At 42.1% G+C, this 22,692-nt stretch overlaps 2 protein-coding genes and 1 long non-coding RNA gene across 7 annotated transcripts in view; 2 read left to right on the plus strand and 1 right to left on the minus strand.

Moving 5' to 3' along the window:
* Positions 1–4,340, plus strand: part of bcas3 (BCAS3 microtubule associated cell migration factor) — a 305,494-nt gene extending 301,154 nt beyond the window's left edge. For all 4 annotated transcript variants that reach the window (XM_044118512.1, XM_044118513.1, XM_044118520.1 and 1 more), the window contains one exon: positions 2,973–4,340. In XM_044118512.1, coding sequence (XP_043974447.1) covers positions 2,973–3,121 — 149 coding nt within the window. In that variant the 3' untranslated portion in view covers positions 3,122–4,340. The remainder of the gene's footprint in view (positions 1–2,972) is intronic.
* A 2,477-nt stretch (positions 4,341–6,817) lies between these two features.
* Positions 6,818–11,854, minus strand: LOC122832105. The gene is made up of 3 exons (XR_006370796.1): positions 11,736–11,854; positions 7,635–7,772; positions 6,818–7,559 (listed from the first exon to the last, which is right to left on the minus strand). It is a non-coding gene; the product is annotated as an uncharacterized LOC122832105 (long non-coding RNA).
* Positions 11,855–12,598: 744 nt separating this feature from the next.
* On the plus strand, positions 12,599–21,141 carry tbx2b (T-box transcription factor 2b). Of its 2 annotated transcripts, none has more exons than XM_044118521.1 (8): positions 12,599–12,738; positions 12,995–13,822; positions 14,581–14,848; positions 15,914–16,066; positions 17,197–17,273; positions 17,431–17,600; positions 18,367–18,950; positions 19,454–21,141. In XM_044118521.1, the coding sequence occupies exons 2-8, from the start codon at positions 13,464–13,466 to the stop codon at positions 19,907–19,909; spliced, it is 2,067 nt and encodes a 688-aa protein (XP_043974456.1). In that variant the 5' UTR covers positions 12,599–12,738; positions 12,995–13,463; the 3' UTR covers positions 19,910–21,141. The 2 variants fall into 2 exon arrangements, with proteins under 2 accessions (XP_043974456.1, XP_043974457.1); XM_044118522.1 differs by having other exon boundaries at positions 15,920–16,066.
* Positions 21,142–22,692: the final 1,551 nt, after the last annotated feature.

Consider the following 22,692-nt stretch of genomic DNA (forward strand, 5'->3'; position numbering starts at 1 on the left):
TCTGTTATCTTATTTTAATGAATTGTTAACATCACAGTGTTCATCATAACAGGAGACATTGGTTCTCCTGTTATGAATACTAACAGTTTTTCATAATCAGAATTCCTTTCATTGTCATTGCACACAAAAGAAAAACATAACTCCCAAAGGCAAGTCGAATTGAATAAAATAATAATAAATTAGTATATTTCAATAAATATAAAACTATAGTAGAAACATAGACCAACTGAGATGTTAAGAAAAAATACATAAATAAGATCAGTTTTTAGATGAATTAGCTGTGTTCAAGGTAACAACAGTTTGCATAAAAACAGTTTTTCAGTCTGCTTGTTCTTGACTTTTTTGCCCTGAAGCCCCTTCCTGAGGGCAGGAGTTTGAAGAGGTGGTGGTCAGGGTGTGAGGGGTTCTTGATGATGCTACAGGCTCTCTGGAGATCTGGCTTCTAGATATAAAACAAAACAAACACTGTATGCTTAAAAACTGTTCTTTATCAATCTGTCTCCCTCCAGTAGGTGTCACATTTGTGTTAGGTCATGTGAGTGCTAAAGCAACACAAATGCTCTGCATTTATTGCTACCATATCAACATGGCTACTTTATAATTTACGTGAAATTTTCATACTCCTGACATTTGTAAGGGGCCAGTTGTAGCAGAATGTATTAACAAACTTAAAATATTTTAACTGTGCATTTGATCAGTACCTTTTAAAATTAAATTATATGTTTTAAAAATTAATACTGATGCAATTTGGCAGCATAGAATTAAAAACTGATTTGATTTGACTGATGACATAATAAGCACATAAGTGTTATCTTAAAATTCTACATAAATTGTTATGGTGCACCGGTTTTGGCCTGTGGGCCTTGAGTTTGACACACAAGAGCTACTGGGCTGCATGGCTCATCTTATAAGTAGCTTATAATTAGAGTATTGAATACATATTTGCAGCTTTCCACAGTGTTATGCCAGTACCATTGAAGCTCTTAATTGTAAGTTGGCCTCTCACCACTTTCATGCTCAGAGGACATTTTCTCCAAGTTAATTTTTGTCAGTGTGTCATTGATGTGGGCCTGAAGATCCAGATGCATTCAGTGGTTTTGTTCTGTTAATTTGACAAAGTGCCGTGGACAAAGCCCACGTGTTCTCATCTCATGGCTGTTGGTGATCACATCGTCCTCCTGATTTATAGACGACGGTTCTGCTGGGACTCGGATGCTGGTTGGTGTGTGTGACTGCGTTGTAGCAGCCAGTGTGAGCCGAGCGGCCGGCAGCAGAAGGAGATTAAACACAGCTGGATGTCACAATGCACTGCATGCATCACAGTCTAAATATTGCGCCTCCATTAGCCGCACGGCATTTCGTCCACACATCGACTGATATGGTTGACAGCTTGTAATAACTGTAACTAATTCCTCATGATCAGATCTTGACCAGAGCTGCTTGGACGATCCACAGTGGTGTTTATAATAACATTGTACGCTACAGAGAGAAAATCTACACCGTCTTTAAGATGAAAATCTGGAGACTTGTTGCTATAATCATTTCTCTCTGCTGCCTCTCTGTCCAATGAGCTCCTTTTCTTTGTGGTTCTTATGTAGCAAAAAGACAACATATGAAAAGCTGACAGATTTTTACTCTGTCAATTTATCTTGTAATCATGTGCAAGAAGCAGCAGAAGCGAAGGGGAAAAACTCCATAAGACTGTCATGAGTTTATGGATAAACCCAGAAAAAAATTGATTATGAATAAGTGGCTGAAATGAGCTTCACCACAAGGTTAGCTGACCTCAACCACAGATTGATTGATTGATTGATTGATTGATTGATTGATTGATTGATTGATTGATTGATTGATTGATTGATTGATTGATTGATTGATTGATTGATTGATTGATTGATTGATTGATTGATTGATTGATTGATTGATTGATTGATTGATTGATCCAAATATTTTTTTTAATTCACCAATTTTAATAACTATTATAATATAGTTTCAAATTAATAGTACAGTTTTCTAAACTAGTACTGATTTTAAAACTGATAACAGAAATAAAGAATAAATAACAGATTAAATTCAACATTATTAATAAGTCAGATTTGTTTAAAATTGCCATTAATTAAATAATTTTCTTAATTGTTGTGGGACATTGTTTATCAATCAAGCAATTAAAAATATTATTCTTCTCTTCTTGCAATATATTGATGACAGTAAAGTTTAAGAAACCCAACATATTTAAGTAAATCAAGTGTGTCCTCCTGGTTTCAGATCAAGCTGGCCGGATGGGCCTCATGTATTTTCTGTCTTATCAGTTATGAAGGCCCCCCTCCATCATTGTTTTAATAAACATTTTCTTTTCTTCAGTAAAATATGGTAGTGATTTTATTATGCTTTCCTGAGTAAGTCAGTCTGACTGAGATAAGACTCAGGCTGACTGTTAGCTACCAAGGCTAACATTAATTTATAACTTTTATAAAATGACAATATGTCACAACATGCTGACAGATAATCTGTGAAAAGATCAATCTCCTCCACCTCTTCCATGCTACTGTAGCTGTCTGAAGAAGTGCATCATTCCTGAGCAAAAACAAGCAGAGCCAGGTGGAGGGTCTTAGTGCTGTCAATCAAACTCAGATACTCGCTGCTAAATGTGCCAATAGTGGAGAAACAACTTACTGTTACAGAAAAAACATTCATCAGCTGTCATCAGTGGCCATGCTAACTTGCCTGCAGTGTAGCCCAGAGGACAAGGGGGACGGAGGATGAGCAGCACTACTTGAAGTTGTGATTGACAGCGCTAAGACCCGCCTCCTGGTTGTTTCTAGAAGGCATAGGAGCTCCATTTTTTATTCACAGATTATCTGTCTCACACTGTCTGTTTCAACAAATGAGAAAAAGAATATTTTCTATAATACTATGCATTATAGCATTAATCTGTGTTGCTGACAGCAGGTCTCTGTTTGTGTCTCCTGCAGAGCTGCAGAGGGAGGGCAGCATCGAGACCCTCAGCAACAGCTCAGGCTCCACCAGCGGTAGCATCCCACGCAACTTCGAAGGATACCGCTCCCCTCTGCCCACCAACGAGAGCCAGCCACTCAGCCTCTTCCCCACCAACTTCCCCTGAAGCTTCGGCCCACCTGCTCAACACAAGTTCCACAGCAGCGTGAATCAGATGTGGGCTTGTTGTTGTCTGCTGTCCCACAGCTGATGGGACATGAGAGGGAGTCCAACTGGGTACCTGGTCAAGATTCTAAACTCACATTCTACTTTAGCTGATTTTTTTTTTTTTTTTTTTTTTTTTTTTTTCATTTAATTAGCTAGTTCTAATGCCATGGTGTCCAAAAAATGACAAACCTTTTATTGTTTCCCCACATTAGCTAATGTCCAAGTGGAGACGTGTTTTGAGAGCCAATATTTTTATCGTATTCATTGATCCACCTGGGATCAGTGTTAACTACGTTTCACAGTCAGGAAACATAGCTAACATTTTTTTTTTAACTCAACCCCACAGAATAGTCTGAGCCTGCTTGTTGCTTGTTGCTTGTTGCCTGTTGCTTGTTGCATTGTCATTAAGTCCACTGAGCATCCTCCATGTGTGTTGCTGATTCTTTTATGGAGCTTCTTTGGGCTGCAAGAAAAAAGGGAGAAAAAAATGTACTCCAGCAGTGATGTATAGCTCCTCCCCCCCTCTTTCTCTCTGTTAATGTGTGTGTGGATGTATGAGTGTGTGTGCACGTGGGTGTGTGTGTGGGGGGGTGTGCGTGTTTAAATGTGTGTGGCTGCTTTCATGGCCCCTCGCTAAATGTTTTTGATTAAATTTTCTCCCTTCTTGCCTTTAATTTTCATGTAATTACATTTGACAAAAGATGCAGTAATGAGATGACACTATTACTACATTGCAGAAGTAATTTAGATGTTTACAGTATAATTGAAATATGTTTCTGAATTTATCTAGATGGATTCCCTCCGCTGCACTCAGCCGTTCCATGTAGAACATTCTGGTTTTGCATGCTGAGTCTTCTGTAGTTTGTTTTACATGTTTTGACCAAAATCTTGAAAAATCTGTAGATGTTTGGAACAATGTGTTTTCCTCCTGATAGCTTTTCCCTTAGCATAGAGGAACATGATTTATTTGTTACCTGTATTTTTTTTTTTATTGATGTAAAGAAATTGGATTATTTACAAACTGACAATATTGTGCATGACAGTCATCAGGTAGACTGAAGTCCATGGATCTAAAAACTGGAGAGCAAACATTTGTTGTTGATAATAATATAACTCTGCTTCCCAGCATTCATTAATTAAAATCTTAATAAAAGTAGAGAACTTTTTTTCTATTTTTATATGGATTGCTCCAAATGTGTTGTTTCCATTTTAACCGCAGCAGTGACCATCAGCACACAGGTAATTAGTACCATATTTTTAACAGGCCATAAAGTGTTGTTAAAGGGCCTTTTTACTGCCAGTGTTGGCTCTTTGTTCTGGAAGAACCAAAAAAAAAGAGGCTCTGTTTGTTTATTTTAATCAGCTCAGTTTCAAATCCCAGAAGTCCTTTGTTCAAACTTTAACAGAATACAACACTGAACTCAAACTTGGAGGCAAATGTAGGTGAAAGCTAGCAGACTGCTGAAATTAAAGAGCCAGCTTGAGTTGAGCCTCAGTGGAAGGATGGAGGATCTGAAAGAGTCTCTTAAAGATATTTTATGACATTTCAATAAAAACTCAACTTGTGTTCATCTGAAAATGCTCACTTCCAAACCGGTTTGAAGAGAGAGGAGATGCTGTGAGATTGATTTTCTGCTGCAGTTCAGACTCCCATGATGAGCAAGAAGAAAACACAACTTTGAAGTCAGAAGTTAGTTTAATGGGAGACATTCTCACAACTGGTAGTAGTATAAATACACAGGATTTCACTGTTAACATTAACACCATGTTTTCTAATATACATATATACTGTGTCCGTTAAATATTTGTCCTTCATTTAATTATTTTTAACAAGTATAAGTGATTGTACCTTGAAAGCACTTTTCCAAGATTGCCAAAGTGTCTGTGTTTTAGCACAACTCTTAAATTCTAGTGATTGAGCATTATATGAAATCCCAGAGTGAACAGAACCAGGTCCGGACAGTTAGCCCACTGAAGACCAACCACACACAGCAGAACAGGACTGACTCCTCTACAAAATCTCCACATCCCTGGTAAAATTATAAGATTTAAATGGTTAAGCTTTTGACAAATAATTTTCAAACCTTTTCCACATTTAGTGACATTCCTCCAATTTAATAAAGCAAGAGCCTTGTTTGGGGAAAATATGGAAAAGAGGGAGAAAAGGTGAAATAATCTAATTAAAATTTTTCATAGCCTTGAAGAAATGTTTTAAACAACTTCTTCATGCTTGTTTGTGACATTGGATTCATGATGTTGAAAAGTACAACTTCTCCTCATCGTCAGCTTTCTAGTAAAAACAGAAAGGTTTGGGCTCAAGACTGACTTACATATTGAATTGTTCTGAATTTAATTGCTTTGAAAATAATTCTGGTACCATATAAAGAAGAATAATTCCAGACACACCATGTTCTACAATGACCATGCTGTTCTCCTGTTTGTACAGTGTTGTGGGTTAAACATACATTTTGGGAATGTGACACAAAGCTTCTACTTTTTTTTTTCCTCTTCTTTTACCTCTGACCAAAACACAAAATCACACATACTGTAATCTACCAGGCTACCTGGTTTGGACAAGTATTTAAAAAGCAAGTAATCAGTTAGACAAATACATATAGTGCAATTCTACTATTTTAAAGATAAAAAATTTTAAATAGTTCAAACAAATAGCAGAAAGAAAATAAATTACATATATATATATAGGGGGGGTGTAGGCGTGTATGTGTGTGTGTGTGTGTGTTAGACCAGGTTGAAGTGCTTCCAGTGAAAATATATAGTTTTTACTTTATTTTCTTGAGCTCCAAAAGGCATAAAATAGAAAATTTTATCCCTTTTCTATTTTCTATTTTCAGCAGATAGAAAATAAACATTAGAACAATGAGGTTTGCATAAAACTCAGAAGTTTGACCTAATTGTGTTCATGTGTGTCTGGTTTGTTTTTGGGTAAAAAATGTTTGTTCTTCATTCAGTGAAGTTATGAAGTTACTCGCAATAGTCCAGACATTTTACTCGAGTAACAGTGGTGAATACCTCATGATAAAACGTTCAAAGTATGATGAAGGAAAGCTACTAGAAGTATTTTTCGTCCAAAAAGTAACTCAAGTAAATTTAACTGAGAAAATATAACTACTGACTATCTACCTCTGATAAAATAAAATTATGTAGAGATTGTAAAAAAAAAAAGATTAGGGTTTATCTTAATTTTTTTTAAAAGAAAGCCGTGTCAAAAATTCTTTATAAAAGTAAATGGAAAAAAATACAAAATTACAATAATAAAACCCTTCTTGAAATTGTGTAGCAAATTTTACTGGTATTTAAACTGTTTTGTTTATAATGAACTCCAACTCCTTGAGGAGAGACGGCCTCCTTGCAATAACCCTAATCTTATGCTGTCCTGTTGCCAAGGATACCAGAAATAAATTAAAAAACACTTTATTAATTTAAAGCTTTGGACACTTATGCTTGTAGCGTTTTTCGGGGTTTTTTTCTGTTTTACATTTAGCTGGGGTTTTTTCATATCTCAGGTGGAAATTGTCTGGGAGTTACTGAACAATGTGTTCTTTGAGATCAAGTCATTTAACATGATTTGGTCCAAATAAATACAAACTGTAATATATTGTGACAGTTTTATGTGAAGCTGCACATAAATCCGGAGTATCTCAGGATGGCTAAATGATTTTTTTCAAGCAGTTGTGAATGAATGAAGCTGACATGTTTAATGTGACAGGATGTGACATGTATTTTAATCTCTGTGAAATGTTAGCTAGACCTCTGGATTTATTGTTTACATTATGCCATGGTGCTCCACATGAGACAATATCTGCCAAAATCATCTGAACCAATGCAACTAACACAACATAACACTGCTGTTGTCCAAATGTTTTACTCCTTCAGTCTGTAAAGATCCTCCACCAAACTGGACAAATACATCATCACACAGATTTGTTGTGAATTGCAGCAACATAAACAAACTTGAATAGAAAATTTTATGGAATCCTGGATATTTTTATTTGTAAAGAAGCAATGCAAATAATATCTTTGATTAAAAAAATAAAAATAAAAAAATATTACTCAAAAAAGAAAGAAGGTTGCTGTGAGTCTTAGACCAATCAGTTCCATGTTCTCCACCTGAGAGGACTGCTGAGCCTGAACCAGAGCACCCTGCCACCTGAAACTCAAATATGGAAAAGGCGTGACAAAAGAATAGTAGGAAGACGTGGTTATTACTATTCTTTTATCACACCTTTTTGTTCATTGTAATTTGTAATTCTGTTTTTTAAAAAATGAAACAAATCGAGGTGTGAGGCGGGTAAATTGAGGCAGATCAGATCAGCTCTTACCTCCAGAGGAAGCTTCCGTTCGCCGCTGCTGAACAGAATATCTGTCTTCACCGGTTCCTGGGGAGATAAATGTTGTTTAGCGTGGAGTCTGTCTACAGGAGACGAAGCGCTGTGTTTTACAACATCAGTCACCTGAGAGGCGTCTGACGAAAGGGGGCCACATAGGCCACATCATCTGCAGGGGCCGACGAGGACATGCTGGACACAGACTCACCTGCAGCTGCATGTGCTGCTTCAGGGGCTCCTGGGGCTTCTGGGGCCACAGTAAGTCTGACCACAAATAAGACAGAAATGACCAATATTTCTGTACATAAAGACTGTGGGAAAGGTTTGTTTTAGAAGCTCTTCAGTTTACTTTGAGACAGTTAGTATAACCACTTTCCTCAGTGACACTAATGCTAAGGTTCACTAACAGTTCCTGCTCTACCATTTTAATCAGGCTTATTAGTTTTCATAAACATTCATTTAAAATGCGTTTTTGATTGTTGTAAAGTCTTTCTCTTTTCCTTTGTCCTAAAACATAATTTGGACACAATATTCTCAATGTATAGAAAAATAGGAAAATAAAGAAAACTTCCATCTGTTAGAAAATAGAGTCTTTCTTTGTAACGGCTTTATTTTTAAAGGTAGTCAGTTGGTGGCGACGGGAGACAGGCTGCTGACCCCTGACCTTAAAGTTAGTAGCAGGTTATTTTCTGGAGTAGAAACCCATGGAAATACATGGCTTTTAATATAATTATTATTACGGGGGTCTTGTTTTGTTTTGTAGGGTTTTTTTTTTTTTACATTTTTTATACTGTCATATATTTATGATAGGCGCCGATCTCCAGATGTGTCAAAAAAAAAAAGCAGCAAAACTTTGAACGCTAGAATAATAAACTGAACTGCAATGTTTCATTATAGGATCAATATGGAGGATAAATGACTTGAATTCTGTCTGTCGGCCTGTTTTTTTGTCTGTTTTATTGTGTGTGTGCGCGCGCGTTTCTCTGTGTGTGTGTGTGTGTGTGTGTGTGTGTGTGTGTGTGTGTGTGTGTGTGTGTGTGTGTGTGTGTGTGTGTGTGTGTGTGTGTCCGTGTATGTGAATAACTGCACAGCGATGAGCCCAGCGGACTCTCCAGCTGCTGCCCGATGTTGCGCCTTGTTTCATTTTTTCACATTTGGAAAAACTCCATAATTTTTTTTTTTTGTTTGTTCTTTTCTGTTTCGACAGTCAGAAAAACGACATTTCAGCAAGTTGAGTCAGCTCTAAGGTTTTATGATTGGAACGGAAATAATCAAACCAAATCGTCTCCATACAGTTTGCTGAGCGCTGTTAGGACTCCCAGTCTGTTTAATCACTTATTTTACTACCATTATTTTAATCTATAATATTTCGCTGTTGCGCAGGAACGCATTATTTTAAAATTTATAACCATTTTAATGGTCGATTTTCGCCGTTCGGAATTTGTTTTAAAGGAACATTGCACTAAATTGTAATATTAAGCCATAAGTAGAAGGTGAATGCGTGTTAGAAACTGAATGTAGAGGGTTTTTTTGTTTTGTTCTGTTTTGTTTTGTTTTGTTTTGTTTTTGTTTGGGGGTTTTCTAGAAGTTGTTGCGCAGAGACCGAAATGTTCTGGATCACTTTTGAGGAGGTAGAGCAGCTGGTTGAATAACTGGATATATAACAACACAATAACAAAAAATCGAGAAAAGATGAATATGAAATCAGATGAAATTAGTAATCACTATAGAAACCTCATGGAAAACATTTTATATACATATATTTGCAAAGATGCTCTCTTTCTTTTTTTGGTGTGTTTATATATATATTTTAAAAGATTAGTTGGGCTTTTATGAAAGAATACCGCAGTCTGTCTTTTGATTTGTTTAGTTTGGGGTTTTGTCAGCGTGCCGGACAGACTCCTCCACCTGCGGGGCCTTTCAGCTCGGGGTTCAGTTCAGCCTCGCCGTGATGAGGAGAGCTGAAATGAATCCTGCTGGGTCCGCTCAGTGTGAAGGAGCAGAGTTTCTCTGACACTCCGTGACACTGAACCTGATCGGACCTCCTCAGACTGTCTGAGCCCGATCTCACACCTCCGTCGGGGGGGGGGTCACCATAGCGCCCCCGCCTGGTGACCCACCTGTCGACGGGTTTTCACGGAAGAGCAGCAGCTAGGTGGATCATTAAGCCACTTTCACTGAAAATGTCTGCATCATTGCGGAAGTGGGTTCATGTAGGCATCAAAAGTGTCCCGCAGACAAAGCAACTCTTTTACGCTGTTTGCGCTCGTTTAAGGAAAAACAGTGGCGCTTTTCCACAAGTTGGAGCTGATTTCACGAAACAGAGAAAAGAACAGGAGCAGGAGGAGGAGGAGGATGAGATGAAGTAAGAAAGAAGACAGGGGGAGGAGGGCTACGGGTGGAGTGGGAGGGGGAAGGAGGAGGAAAAGAGAAAAGGAGGAGAAGGAGGAGGAGAGGGCCGCTGGTCCATGTGACAAGGGGAAATATGAGGGACTTTGACAGGTCTTAAACGGTCTGGCGCCAAGGCCTCAGTCTAGCCGCTAAATATAGCCAGAGAGATGATGTAGGGAGATGGGAGGAGAAGATGGAGAGATGAAAGGAAGAAGGGAACAATGTCTAGGAGAGGAACAACACAACAATACTCGTTTATGGACGAATATGGCGCAAAACCATCCGGCTGTATTGTAATTAGAGCGTCTTGGGCCCGGATCGTTGATCCAGGGGCCTCTGATGCAGACTGGAGGCGCTTTTTACGCGCATTTCCACATCTGCAGCCGCACTGAGCTGTATTGAGCGGGCAAATCAAGGACACTCACGCAAATGCTTCTGTCAACTTCCTGTATGAAAAGCATCACGCAGGCAGTTCATTTTCTTTAAATATGAGCGCCAACTGCAGCAAATTCTGATGTCTCACATTCAACCTTCCTAAAAAAACAAAACAAAAAAAAAAAAAACTCATGCTCAGCGGTAATTCATGATAATTCCCTCTGTGTTTTATTGTTTACTATCATGAGCAACAGTCTCAGAAAGTTAGTTTGTTTTCTCCATTTCTGCATTTCTGTTGGACACAACCAGCTACCGCGTGTGCCCAAAGAGCGGGTCTAAGAAGCATATTTACTGTCTGTTTCCATTAATCCCCAACACAGAGGATGTGTTAATCTGTCAGCGCACAGCCCCGAGAATTACCAGCAGTCCTCCTTCGACTTAATGACTTTTAAATCGCGCGTAATGGAGATTTCTCTGCCGTTTGAGGGCACAGAACAAATAAATGGTGACTAATTTGCACCAGCATTGTTGATACAATTATCCAGCTGAGTTTTGTGGCAGAAAAACCGTTAGCCCCTCTCCATGTGTTGCTCATTTGTACCCTCTCAGGGAAGCTCTGGTCAGCTTTTAAAACAATAAAAGTCAGCTGCTCCTTCATCCAACCCAGCAGGTCTGAAGGTTCGCCTCTCAGCGGGCAGGTGCGGCCTAACTCAGAGAGAAGTGAAAGGAAACCTCCTTGGATATATTTTAACGCTCCAATGGAATTTTATGTGCCATGCATTCTCGATCAGGAATGAGAGAAATAATTTTTCAGCCCATCCTCGTGCTCTCACTCGCAGCCCTGCTCCCACCCAGGCAGGTCTGGCTCTGCTGGAAGCCGCTGTCTGGCCCGCATGCTCGCTACTTATACGTGGCTGCGGAAACATGGAAAAATCCGAGCAACAAGTGTGTACCACGGTGGAGATGTGCAAACAACTCATGCGGCCGCATCATGCGTTCATGTAACTGCTGCAGCATTTTTAAGAGGAGGGAATATTTAGTGTTGCCCCTTTTGACGCACTTATTCAGTTTTGTTATTATTGTTACTTGCACATTTAAGGCGGCGAAATAGAAAGAGCAATTCGTTTGGATACTAAATAACACTATGGTGCTAATTTGAACTGTAAATATATTGATGATATACAAAACACTTTTGGAGCCAATAAGAGGTTTTTTTTTTGTTTGTTTTTCTTTTCTTTTTTTTCTTTTTTTTTTTAGCGGCTGTCAGCGGAAGCGGCAGAGACGCGGCTCACTTCCAGCCTTCATAGGAAACACGCAGCCGCCTCTGACGGTCTCATTCAGGGAGAGGATCACTTTTTGTTTCTGTTTTTGTTTTCTAAGTTACGCCTGTGGCCCGAGCAGAGCAGCTGCTTCTCCGAAAAGAACGAAAAGAAAAAGAAAAGAAAAAAAAAGACAGCTCACATCTGACACCGAGTCATGACCGAGGCGGAGAAGTGGAGCGGAGCCGCAGATGAGGCAGCAGAGGGGGCCCGAGGGGCTCGCACATGCAACACTTCAGGGTAAATACAAAGAGACAGGAGATTGTTCTCCTTGCGGTGCGTCAGCCGACCGGCGCCGGGCGGCTCGCTAACAACCCGCGTCCGAGTTCAGCAGGAGCCGCAGCACGAAGCGGCGCGTAGCGGAGCGGCGCTGTTCCTGCGGAGGCTCCGCGGAGCAGGGCGTCCGGAGGCCGGTGAGTGCGGGAGAGCCATCCCCGCACATTCCGCACCGTTTAACCGGATCCAAGCCGCCGGAGACCCCGCGCTGCCACGGCCTGTTGTCGGATCCCACTCAGCACTAAATCATGTCATCGCCGCGCCTGTTTGATGTGGAAGTAGAAGCGACGCAGAAGGAAACATCAGCGCGATGCTGAGCGGCGACAACACAAGTCCAATCACAAAAAGATGGTCTAGAAATACAAGAGAAGTTCAATAAACTTTCAGCTGCTAAACAAGGAAGAATTTCACTGAAGTGGACACTCACCGCTTTCTTCCTCCCTGAATTTTCTCTCAGACTATATTCATCGTGAATCTTTTCGTTTCCTCTTTTTTTTTCTTTTTTAAACGCAGCTTGTGCCTCTTCCAGCCCTCCGTGCACCGCTGCTGCTGCTGCTGCTGCTGCTGCTGCCTCCCCGACACCTTGACCAGGAAACACGGCCAGGCTGAGCTGCTCTCTCCCCGGAGAGGCTGGGGATGTTTGAGGCGAGGCATAGCTAACCCTACCCGGCACAGTGTGAAGCAAATCCACCCTAAGCGCAATAAACAGCCGACCAATAACTACAGTGTGTGTTAATGTGGAGAGCTGCTGCGGAGAGCAGCGATTCTGGGAGACCAGTCTCTCCGGAATGCTCAGATAGCTGCGAGTCGAGGATTTCCTGTTCTGAGACACTGACAGTGAAGCAGCGGAGCTGTTCTCCTGCTCAGAGGTGAGTATGTAGACAATGAGTCGCGAACAGGTTGCTTTTTTTCCGGAGGCGACGTTGTAAAAACGCAAGCCGTGAGAGATGATGCCTCCACCGGCCAAGCACTGAGGGCTGACCCGGTGTTTGGCTTGGAAATGGGGGTGGGATTTCCCGATCTTTCCTGTCATTGGTTAATATTTTATTCTGTTGACATGTTTTCTTACTGCTAATGCTTCCGACACCTTCTTGCCCCTCCACCCCTCCTTCTCTCCTCTCCTAGAGTCTGGCCGGAGCTGTCAGAACCACGCCTATAGGGGCCCACAATTGGTCCAGAAAGCGTAAAATCAGCAATCAAAGGGGCTTGGTTCATTAGTGCTGGGGATGGAGGCAGGAAGGACATGTGAGATAGTAACAGATCAGCAGTGAACAGGGCCACATCTCTTCAGTCAGGGTGGAATGACTGAAGTAGAGGAGACATAGCGCAGCCGGGCTGAGCCGTCACAGCGCCGCCGACACTGAAGGACGCAGCCGAGGAACCGACGGAGGAAAAAAGACATCAGCAGCAATTCTGGTCTGTTTTTTTCTACCCGACAACACGTCGAGTGTTTTGGCAAGAGGCTGCAGCGGTCTGCGCCGCTTTAAAGAAATTATCTGCCGTCGAAACGCAGAGCTACACTGGCTCCGGGTCGGGGCGGAGATACCACTAAAACATCCATCGTTGTTTCACTTCGCTTTTTGTGGATGCACCGATGAGAGATCCAGTTTTCACAGGGACTGCGATGGCTTATCACCCTTTCCACCCACACCGGCCGACCGACTTCCCCATGTCCGCCTTTCTAGCGGCCGCGCAGCCTTCCTTCTTCCCGGCGCTCAGCCTTCCTCCCGGGGCGCTCACCAAGCCTATCCCGGAGCACGGCCTGGCCGGGGCGGCGGAGGCTGGACTCCACCCGGCCCTCAGCCACCATCAGGCGGCTCATCTGCGCAGCATGAAGAGCCTGGAGCCCGAGGAGGAAGTGGATGACGACCCCAAAGTAACCCTGGAAGCCAAGGATCTTTGGGACCAGTTTCATAAACTCGGAACGGAGATGGTTATTACCAAGTCTGGAAGGTAAGAATTCCTCCGAGTTCTAATCAATCCTCAAAGCGAGTCTCAGTTTTCCTATAGCAAAGTCGTTCAAAGACAAAAAGAAAAAATACTAAAACTTGTCAGATTTAAGCTGGCAGCAAACAGTAAATGCTGCGTTAGGCCTTCACCAACAGATGGTTAGTCTGAGCTGCTGGTAATAACCAGAATCCAAACCAAGAGAGCATTTGAAGAACACAACAGATTTAGCTCAAATTAACCCAAAACCTACTACTTTAAATGTAGTTTCTGTTCTGTTTTTTTGTTTGTTTTTTTCTTTTTTTTGTTGTTGTTTTTGGGGTTTTTTTAGTTTTAGTTTAGTTTTCTTTTTGTAATGTTAGCTTCGTGGGGCTAAAACTGTGTCTTATTTACAAACACAATCTAATTTCGCCCATCACAGGGTTCAGAGGGCATATTTGGGGTATTTTGGGGGGATTGTGTTCTGAGCTTTTATCGGGTTTTATCTTTCAAACTGCATTCATGGAGACAGCAGAGCTTCTGGCTTTTATAAACAGGCTGTCACTTCAAAACGCAGGGAGGTGAAGCAGTGTGCTCATAAATACACTGCTGGGCAACACACTCAAACACACACATGCGCACGCGCACACAGAAAGAGAGATGAACAGACACACTGTGGATTTTTCTCTGTAATAAAATCAAATGGGACAGCTGCTGTGGTTTTCCTGCGTCCTCTCCACTGCGTCGAAGCGCCGCGGTGACTTCCCTTGTTTTCTTCTCTGCAGAAGGATGTTTCCCCCGTTCAAGGTGCGGATAAACGGCCTAGATAAAAAAGCCAAATACATCCTGCTGATGGACATCGTGGCGGCGGACGACTGCCGCTACAAGTTCCACAACTCTCGCTGGATGGTTGCGGGCAAGGCCGACCCGGAGATGCCTAAGAGGATGTACATCCACCCGGATAGCCCGGCCACCGGCGAGCAGTGGATGGCCAAGCCTGTTGCCTTCCACAAACTCAAGCTGACCAACAACATTTCAGACAAGCACGGATTTGTAAGTAGCCTAAATCAGCGTGAAAGTGGTTGGCTTGGTGGAATTATCCGTTTTATGTGCGCACGTGGGAGTTTGGGCTGGACGTAATGGTGTTAGTGGTGAAGTTTAGGTCAGGAAACAGTTTTATGATTTGAAAGTGGGTCAGAGAAAAAAAATGTCAGCGACGGGAGTAACAGTAAGACTGCATCATTACGATACAAACTATTCTAAATATGAAAATCAAACAAAAGTTATTCTAAATCCAAATTCAACTATTCTCCGCTTGTCCACACGAGTCCAAGTCTGTTGACAGAGATTATTCATCCGGCTGATTTAGAGGCAGGCTGTGTTTTCCTGCTCCTGCTCGACCGGCTCCTCGGATCCTTGCTGCCGCCGCTGAGAGGAAGAAAAGGGAAGAGGAAAAAAAATGATGTGGGCCGAGTGTTAGCGGGATTAGGTAGTGTGTTGTCGAATCGGGTCAGAGACAAACGAAATGAAATGTGTGCGAAAGGCAAAGAAGCATGTCACCTAATAATATATTATAATATGTCAACCTAATAATATGATGCCTATACGGTGTATTTTATTGGAACGAAAAGTTTTAAAGGGCTGCAGGAGCAAACAGAAGTGCAAGTCGTTATAAAAACTACTGCAGGACTTTTGTGCTTTTAAATGTGCCTGTGTTGGTTGGAAATATTCTACAAAATTAGTAAAATATTTTTCACATTTATTGCTGGTTTTATTTAGAACCTCTAAATATTTGATGTCAAATATCACGATTATTATTTTTAAAATAATCGTCGAAATAATTTCCAAAATTCTAGCTCAATATCTATAATTTCAATTGATTTTTTTTTCGCCACTAAAAATTTGAATATGTAATTTTTTTCCCCCTCCTGAGGTTCTGATCCTTTATGACAACATGTGTGGCCTGCTCTGCTTCTGTCCCTTTTACCCTGAACTAATTACAGACAAGTGTTATGTGGCCAGTAATTATAACAGCGCGCTGGATGATCCACCTCTGCATATTTAGCCTCAGTCATGCTCCGATATTTACGCCAAAGCTGTGCTTCTTTGTGTGTGTTGGTCCAGACCATCCTGAACTCTATGCACAAGTACCAGCCCAGGTTCCACATAGTGCGGGCCAACGACATCCTGAAGCTGCCCTACAGCACCTTCAGAACCTACGTGTTCCCAGAGACTGAGTTCGTGGCGGTGACGGCCTACCAGAACGACAAGGTGAGCCGCTGCGGCTGCCGCCTGAAACGTCCGCCGGCACCCACTAATATGGCCGCTATGGTTTGCATAATAAATGTCCTGCATGCATCCACCTCCCCTCCCCCCACCACCGCCGCCAAAAACCCTGAAGACTTAATCTGATTTTGTAGGTCGCCTAATTTTCCTGCTTAGGACTCCCATGTTCCACTTGCTTTTTTAATTGCTTGGATTTGTGTGTGGAGAAGATTTATCTCACAGGGTCTTGGCCGCGTGTTTTCTGCCGGCATGGACGCAAAACACAAGGCTAAGATGCATAATAAACAAAATGGTCGAATAAATATTACAAAGAAAGGTGTCATTTTTGGCTTCAAGTAGAGTAAATTTTATTTATTTATTATATTTATTTATTATATTTATTTATTATATTTATTTTGTCTAGAATACATGCTTATTGAATAACATTACTGTCATTTCGGAGCTCACTTTGTGCGCCTTTATTTCTAATCGTGAGGGTAATTTGGGTTCATGTCCGGATGGGTGGAATCGGAGGTGTGTTTCGTGAGGGGAGGAGGAGAGTTCTTTTTAAAAGTTTGTGGTAAAGAGTCACCATCGATTAGAGGTCCAGGACAAACGAGAGCTGCTGGACATTCTGTCTGTTCCGACTGAAAAATACCGGAAGCGTTTGATTAGCTGAGCTCTGAGGGCCGCCTGGAGCCCCGAAAAAAAAAAAAAAAAAAGCAGAATTTTTTTTTCTGCTCCGTGTCCGGTCATAGGTCGACACACTCCCGGTCTGGTTCAGAACACATGGCATTCGCAACTGCGATCCAAATCGCATTATTAATTATTGTGATACTGATCATTTGTTCCAGTATGGCACCATTTTCCCTGCTGACGATCAAAGCACTCGTCAAGGCCTATAAAGAATATTTCGTAGTAGAATTTCTCTCTGGGGGCCGATAAAAATAACGCCCCCATTTTACACCTTTATTAATAATGCAAATCCAGGGCAGCAGTGGCTGCTGCCCAGCTCTCGGCCTGTGTTAATCCCAGCCGTTTTCCTCCAATAAGAACCAGCTGGCGGAACCAACTGTGCTTCATTTAATTGTAGGCTGAATGTAATAAACGTGTTCTTGTTTGTGCTTTTCGGGCAGATAACGCAGCTGAAAATTGACAACAACCCTTTCGCTAAAGGATTCAGAGACACGGGCAACGGCAGGAGAGAGAAAAGGTACGGAACCAACACCTGCTAAATGAGTGCATGTGCGCATGCGCGTACCCCTTATTATTATTATTATTATTATTATTATTATTATTATTATTATTATTATTATTATTATTATTATTATTATTATTATTATTATTATTATTATTATTATTATTTACAGGAAACAGTTGACCATGCCTTCGCTGCGGATGTATGAGGACCAATGCAAAGTGGACCGGGAGGGCGCGGATTCGGACGCCTCCTCTAGTGAGCCTCAGGCCGGCCGAGATGCAGTCCACTCCCCGCTGGGCGCCAGCACCAGCCCGCTAAGGTTCAGCAGGCCCAGCCGAGGTGAGAAGTATTAGCCTGCTGTTGGTCAGTTTGTCTGGCGGCCCTGTGTGAGCAGGACAGCAAAATGAATCAGTGTGGATGAATTACGGATCTGAACCTTCAGTCCAGTGTTAAGTTGGCTAATCCATCATGCTATTTTATAAGAACGTTTACCCGCGGGAACAACAATAACAACAACAACAACACAATAATAATAATAATAATAATAATAATAATAATAATAATAATAATAATAATAATAATAATAATAATAATAATAATAATAATAATAAATTGTTGTTGCTGTTAACTTTGACAGAACCTAGTGTCTACAGACACATGACAATGAAAAGATCAAGTTTGGATTTTAAAACTGTTTTTGAACTTTTGAAAAAAATCTGTAAAAGTTTTCTCTCTCTTTTCCTCCAGACCTAATTTTTCCAGCATACTTATGACACTTTTTTTTTTTGACACTAAATCTTTAATAGCTTCCATCTGTGCCTAATTCCATTGCTTTATTTTTTTTCATTAGAAACAAAACACATTTATTTTTAGCCCACGTAAATTAAAAATACACACCACAAACTTTAAAACTCCATGGATTTTTAATCCAGGCTACATAGTGTAAGTAGGCATGCCCTTTATTTTGCTCTCAATGCAAAATGCCGTTTTGCATTGAGAAGATGTCTTTTGGCATCTTTTGAAGTTTAGTGGTTGTTTTTCATACTCTGCTCATTTGTTCGGTGGGGAACTGGACTTATACATCTTCCCACTTTCTGTGTTTCAGATGAGAAAACACTCACGGACAGTGAGCAGGAGCTGGAGCAGCAGGACGAGCGCTGCACAGGCTCCAACAGCCCAGGGACTGAACCTGTGTCCCCTTACAGCTCCAGGTGTGAGGAGCGTGTGAGGGACCGGCCCAGTGCTGAGAAGAAGGATGAATCTATATTCAGTATAAGGAATCTAGAGAAGGACAAAGCAGAGAGCAGGCACAGGAAGGACACCACAGAGGTGTTGACTAAGGACGCTGAGGCTGGAGGCACGGCTGCCACTAAGGACACATTCTCCCCTCTAGTGGTCCAAACTGAGAGCCCCTCGCACTTCAGCCCAGGTCACCTACAAAGCCTGGCTCTGTCTGGGCTCCACAGTCAGCAGTTCTTTAACCCCCTGAGCACCGGATCGCCACTTTTGTTTCATCCCGGCCAGTTTGCCATGGCCCCTGGAGCCTTTTCTGCTATGGGAATGGGGCATCTATTGGCCTCTGTTTCAGGAGCAAGTGGTTTGGAAAACGGCAGCCTCTCCGCCCAGGGCACAGGAGGAACTCCTAACCCTTTCCCCTTCCATCTGTCTCAGCACATGCTTGCCTCTCAGGTAAGGAGGGTCACACAGACCAAAAAAGTTGCACCTCTGTAAACTTTATCAGACTATCTGACAGCAGCAAAGCAGAAACCCTTGAGCTTGGACCTTGAGTGTAGTCAGGCTAGATTTTCCCTTCTGAGGCACCTTACCGTTTATTCTGACCTCATTTTGCACAGTTCTTCACATGCCAGGAGCTAACCTACCATGAATAAGCAGGTTTTTTTTCCTTCTCTTTCAAGTTGAGGTTGTAAGAATGAGCAGTAAAATGCACGAAGCGTGTAGAACTCCTAAGTAATTTATTGTTCATTTAGAAGAATTTACCAGAAGTCTACTCATAAAAACATGTTTTGTTTTGTTTTTAGAAAAGATCACTGGGTTCAGAGGATAATAATAATAATAAAAATAATACATTGCTCAGAAGATAAAGATGCCTACCACTTTGGTGTCACACCAGCCCTGCAGTGAATGAGATCTGTCTGAAAGTTTCTCTAAGTTGTTCCTCTTGTGTGTTGCAGGGCATCCCCATGCCTCCTTTTGGAGGTCTTTTCCCATATCCGTACACCTACATGGCAGCTGCAGCAGCTGCAGCTTCAGCCTCGGCCTCGGCTCTCCCTGCGACCAGCACCTCTAGCCCGCTCTCCAGAAATCCCTTCCTGGGCTCGTCCCGTCCCCGCCTACGCTTCAACCCCTACCAGCTCCCCGTGTCACTGGCCCAGAGCTCCAGCCTCCTCACTACCGGCTTGCCCAGCAGCCTCAGCCTGGGCAACGAGTCATCCAAACCTGGCAGCAGGGAGAGCAGCCCGGCCCCAGATCACCACAGCAACCATAAGACAGGGGGACTGGGTGGAAGGGTGGCATCTCCCAAAACCTCCATGAAGGACTCTGTAAACGAGCTGCAGAGCATTCAGAGACTGGTCAGTGGCCTGGAGGGCCAGCGGGAACCCTCTCCCACTGCAAACTCTCCAAAGTGATGAGGACTTTGTGTCTGGGGTGAAGACTACCAGAGGACTTTGGGTGCATATGTCCTGTACAGCACATCACAGACACTGACATGAGAGGTTTGACAGACAAGAGTCTATGAAGGCTAATTACAAAAATATTTTCAGAACAAAGCTGCGGGTACACAAAGGTATAGTCTGTCATTATAAGAAATCTTTTCCTTTTTTTTTTTTTTTTTGAAGGTTTTTATTGAAGGTTTCCTACCGTGCTGACTGGTTTACAGAGAAAATCTCTCTAAGACATTTTCACCACAACCACTGAGTCCTGCTGTTTGACACCCTCTGCCCAAACCCACCAGGTACATCATCATGCTTTTTTAAATGAGCTCAGAATGATTTGAAAAATCCTAAATTACAATTCTACAGCAATAGAAATCAAATATCTTATCAAAAAATTAACCACTTACGTTCAAGGACGTGGAGCAGAGAGTAGCTTTGGCATTAGCATGTGGTCATGTTAGGATGAACCACAGAGGGGCCTGGGGGGGCCCATTTTGTTTTGCTTTGTTTTGTTTCTTTCTCTCTCTTTTTTTTTCTTTTTTTTTCAAAACCGACCCTGGAACAAGAGCCTCGTGACGGCAGGTCTGCTTATTTCACAAAAAGGGATGGAAGGTGAAAATTCCGTCTGACAGAGACTAACCGCTCATCATTTCATGCCAGAAATATTCTTGCTGAACTATTTATGTAATTAAAATTTTCTGTAAATAAATCTAAGATCAAGAATATGCAATTGGTATTAATTTATTCAATGCTGTATATTAGCGTGTATATATACTTTTTTTTTTTTTGTCGTTTCCCTTCCTGATCCCTCTTCTCGTTGACCCTCACCTCCCTCTGTTAAATGAACATATACTGTAAATTGGAGATATTTAGCGCTTGTTGGTTTGGAAAGAAAAACAAACAACTGTATGGAGTATCGCAATTTTTTTTTTTATTGTAATATTATTTTAGAAGATGAGTGTGCCATGTTTTTGTCCACATCCACAATCAAACAGAGAGGAACGAGAAAGAAATCCGCAAGGATTCAAAGAAGGAAAAAACTCACCTCAGGTTATTTTAATAAAGTCAGGAGTTCCTCTTATGTGCGCAACATTCATACTCATGAATTTATTTAAAGATGGAACTGTCTTGTTTATGCTGGTTTTCCTCTTTTTTGAGTTGTCTCACACTTTCAATAAAAAAATCGTTGTGATTAAAACTTCCAACATTTTTACTGTTTTCATCCTGATGTTTGGTTAGAGGAAATATTGGCAGAAATTGTGCGAGTAACTTTAAATGATGCCAGGCAGGAACTCGCGCAGAGCTTTCACGCAAAAGCCGGTGGTGCTATAGCGCCATCTGCCGATCACACGAAAAGAAAAAGTCGAATTTTTAATGTGGTTTGTTGAATTTGAAAATAAATATACGGCTTATGTATGCATGATTCAAAGTATCGACCTACATCTAAAATACGTGGTTTGATTGGTCGGTAATTAGATGATTTTGCGTTAATGCGGCAGCTGATTGGTCGGTATTTTCATCCTCACCGTCGTCATCATTTGGCCTGTCAAGTTCAACATGAACAAAAGAAATAGAACACAAATGTCCTGCGCTTATTCTGTAGTCTATGTTAGGTGTGTGACGTCACCCAGGTCTATTTTCACTGTTTCGCTCGCAATCAATCAGCACTTCCTTCACTATTGTGTGCACGCTTGTATTTTTAGAAAGCGTCGAGTAATGTCTGTATTTATAGGAAGCTCTCTCACACATCCTCTGCAGCCGGACGACAAAATCCGTCGTGTTTCAGTGTGAAGTGGGGACATGGTGTGGGAACAAACTCCCAGTCGAACGAGCTGTCTGTCCAGTGGGAAAATGAAAATAAATAATCCTGATTATAATAATGGAGCTCTTCATTAACAGAGTGTGATGTCTGCAGCTGAACTCAGCGACACAAACATGATTAGACCGAGTTTCAGCCGGCCGGCTTCTCTGAACTCTTTGGTGTGAAGTCTGTGTGTGTCAGTCCTGTGCGGGAGCATGACGCAGCAGTGTTCCTCGTGTGTGTGTGTGTGTGTGTGTGTGTGTGTGTGTGTGTGTGTGTGTGTGTGTGTGTGTGTGTGTGTGTGTGTGTGTGTGTGTGTGTGTGTGTGTGTGTGTGTGGGTGTGTGTGTGGGTGTGTGTCAGGGGGAGTATGGGGCAGCAGACAGCCTTTTGTCCGGGACCCGGCGCCTGTCGCCTGCCTGCCGGCCACAGCCTACACACCACCCCGCTTCCTAATTAGAGAAACCTCCCTCCCCCTTACCCATCATCCTCTCCTCCTCCCCTTCTTCTTCTTCTTCATTTTCTTTTCTTTCTACAAGGACAATTACAAAACTCTCATTCTATCACGGGGGCCATTGTTGTCACTCTGTTATCTTCAATTAACGAGCAGAGCGACTGGACCTGGCGCTGCGGGAGAGAAAAGTATTTGTCTAAATCAATCAGTCAATGGGTGATCAATAGGCTCCCGTGGAGGCCCCGTGGATCATAACTAATGACTGGTGACGGCGTGGGGTAAAAAGGCCAGGATTATTCACAACTTGTGAAATGATCGGTGCGGCTCCATGTTGTTGTCTGAGCGCTTGCAGGGCAGCAGGTGAAGCTGCGCAGTTCGTTTTGGCGCAGAAGACGAACAGCGCATTTCTGTTGTCCCTGTTTGGGGCAGCGTGAAAACTGAGGAGCCTCTCTGATGGGCTGAGCCTCATTCCCAACAACCAGTGTTAAATCATAATTCTCCT

Source organism: Gambusia affinis, linkage group LG06, assembly GCF_019740435.1.
Source record: "Gambusia affinis linkage group LG06, SWU_Gaff_1.0, whole genome shotgun sequence".
Taxonomy (NCBI): Eukaryota; Metazoa; Chordata; class Actinopteri; order Cyprinodontiformes; family Poeciliidae; genus Gambusia; species Gambusia affinis.

What these genes read in the sequence shown, in the direction of transcription:
- tbx2b (XM_044118521.1), top strand. Translation starts at nt 13,464, where the DNA reads ATGAGAGATCCAGTTTTCACAGGGACTGCGATGGCTTATCACCCTTTC. An exon ending in TTTCAGACAAGCACGGATTT is followed by an intron (nt 14,849 to 15,913) that starts GTAAGTAGCCTA and finishes TTGTGTGTGTTG; the next exon opens with GTCCAGACCATCCTGAACTC. An exon ending in AGCACATGCTTGCCTCTCAG is followed by an intron (nt 18,951 to 19,453) that starts GTAAGGAGGGTC and finishes TGTGTGTTGCAG; the next exon opens with GGCATCCCCATGCCTCCTTT.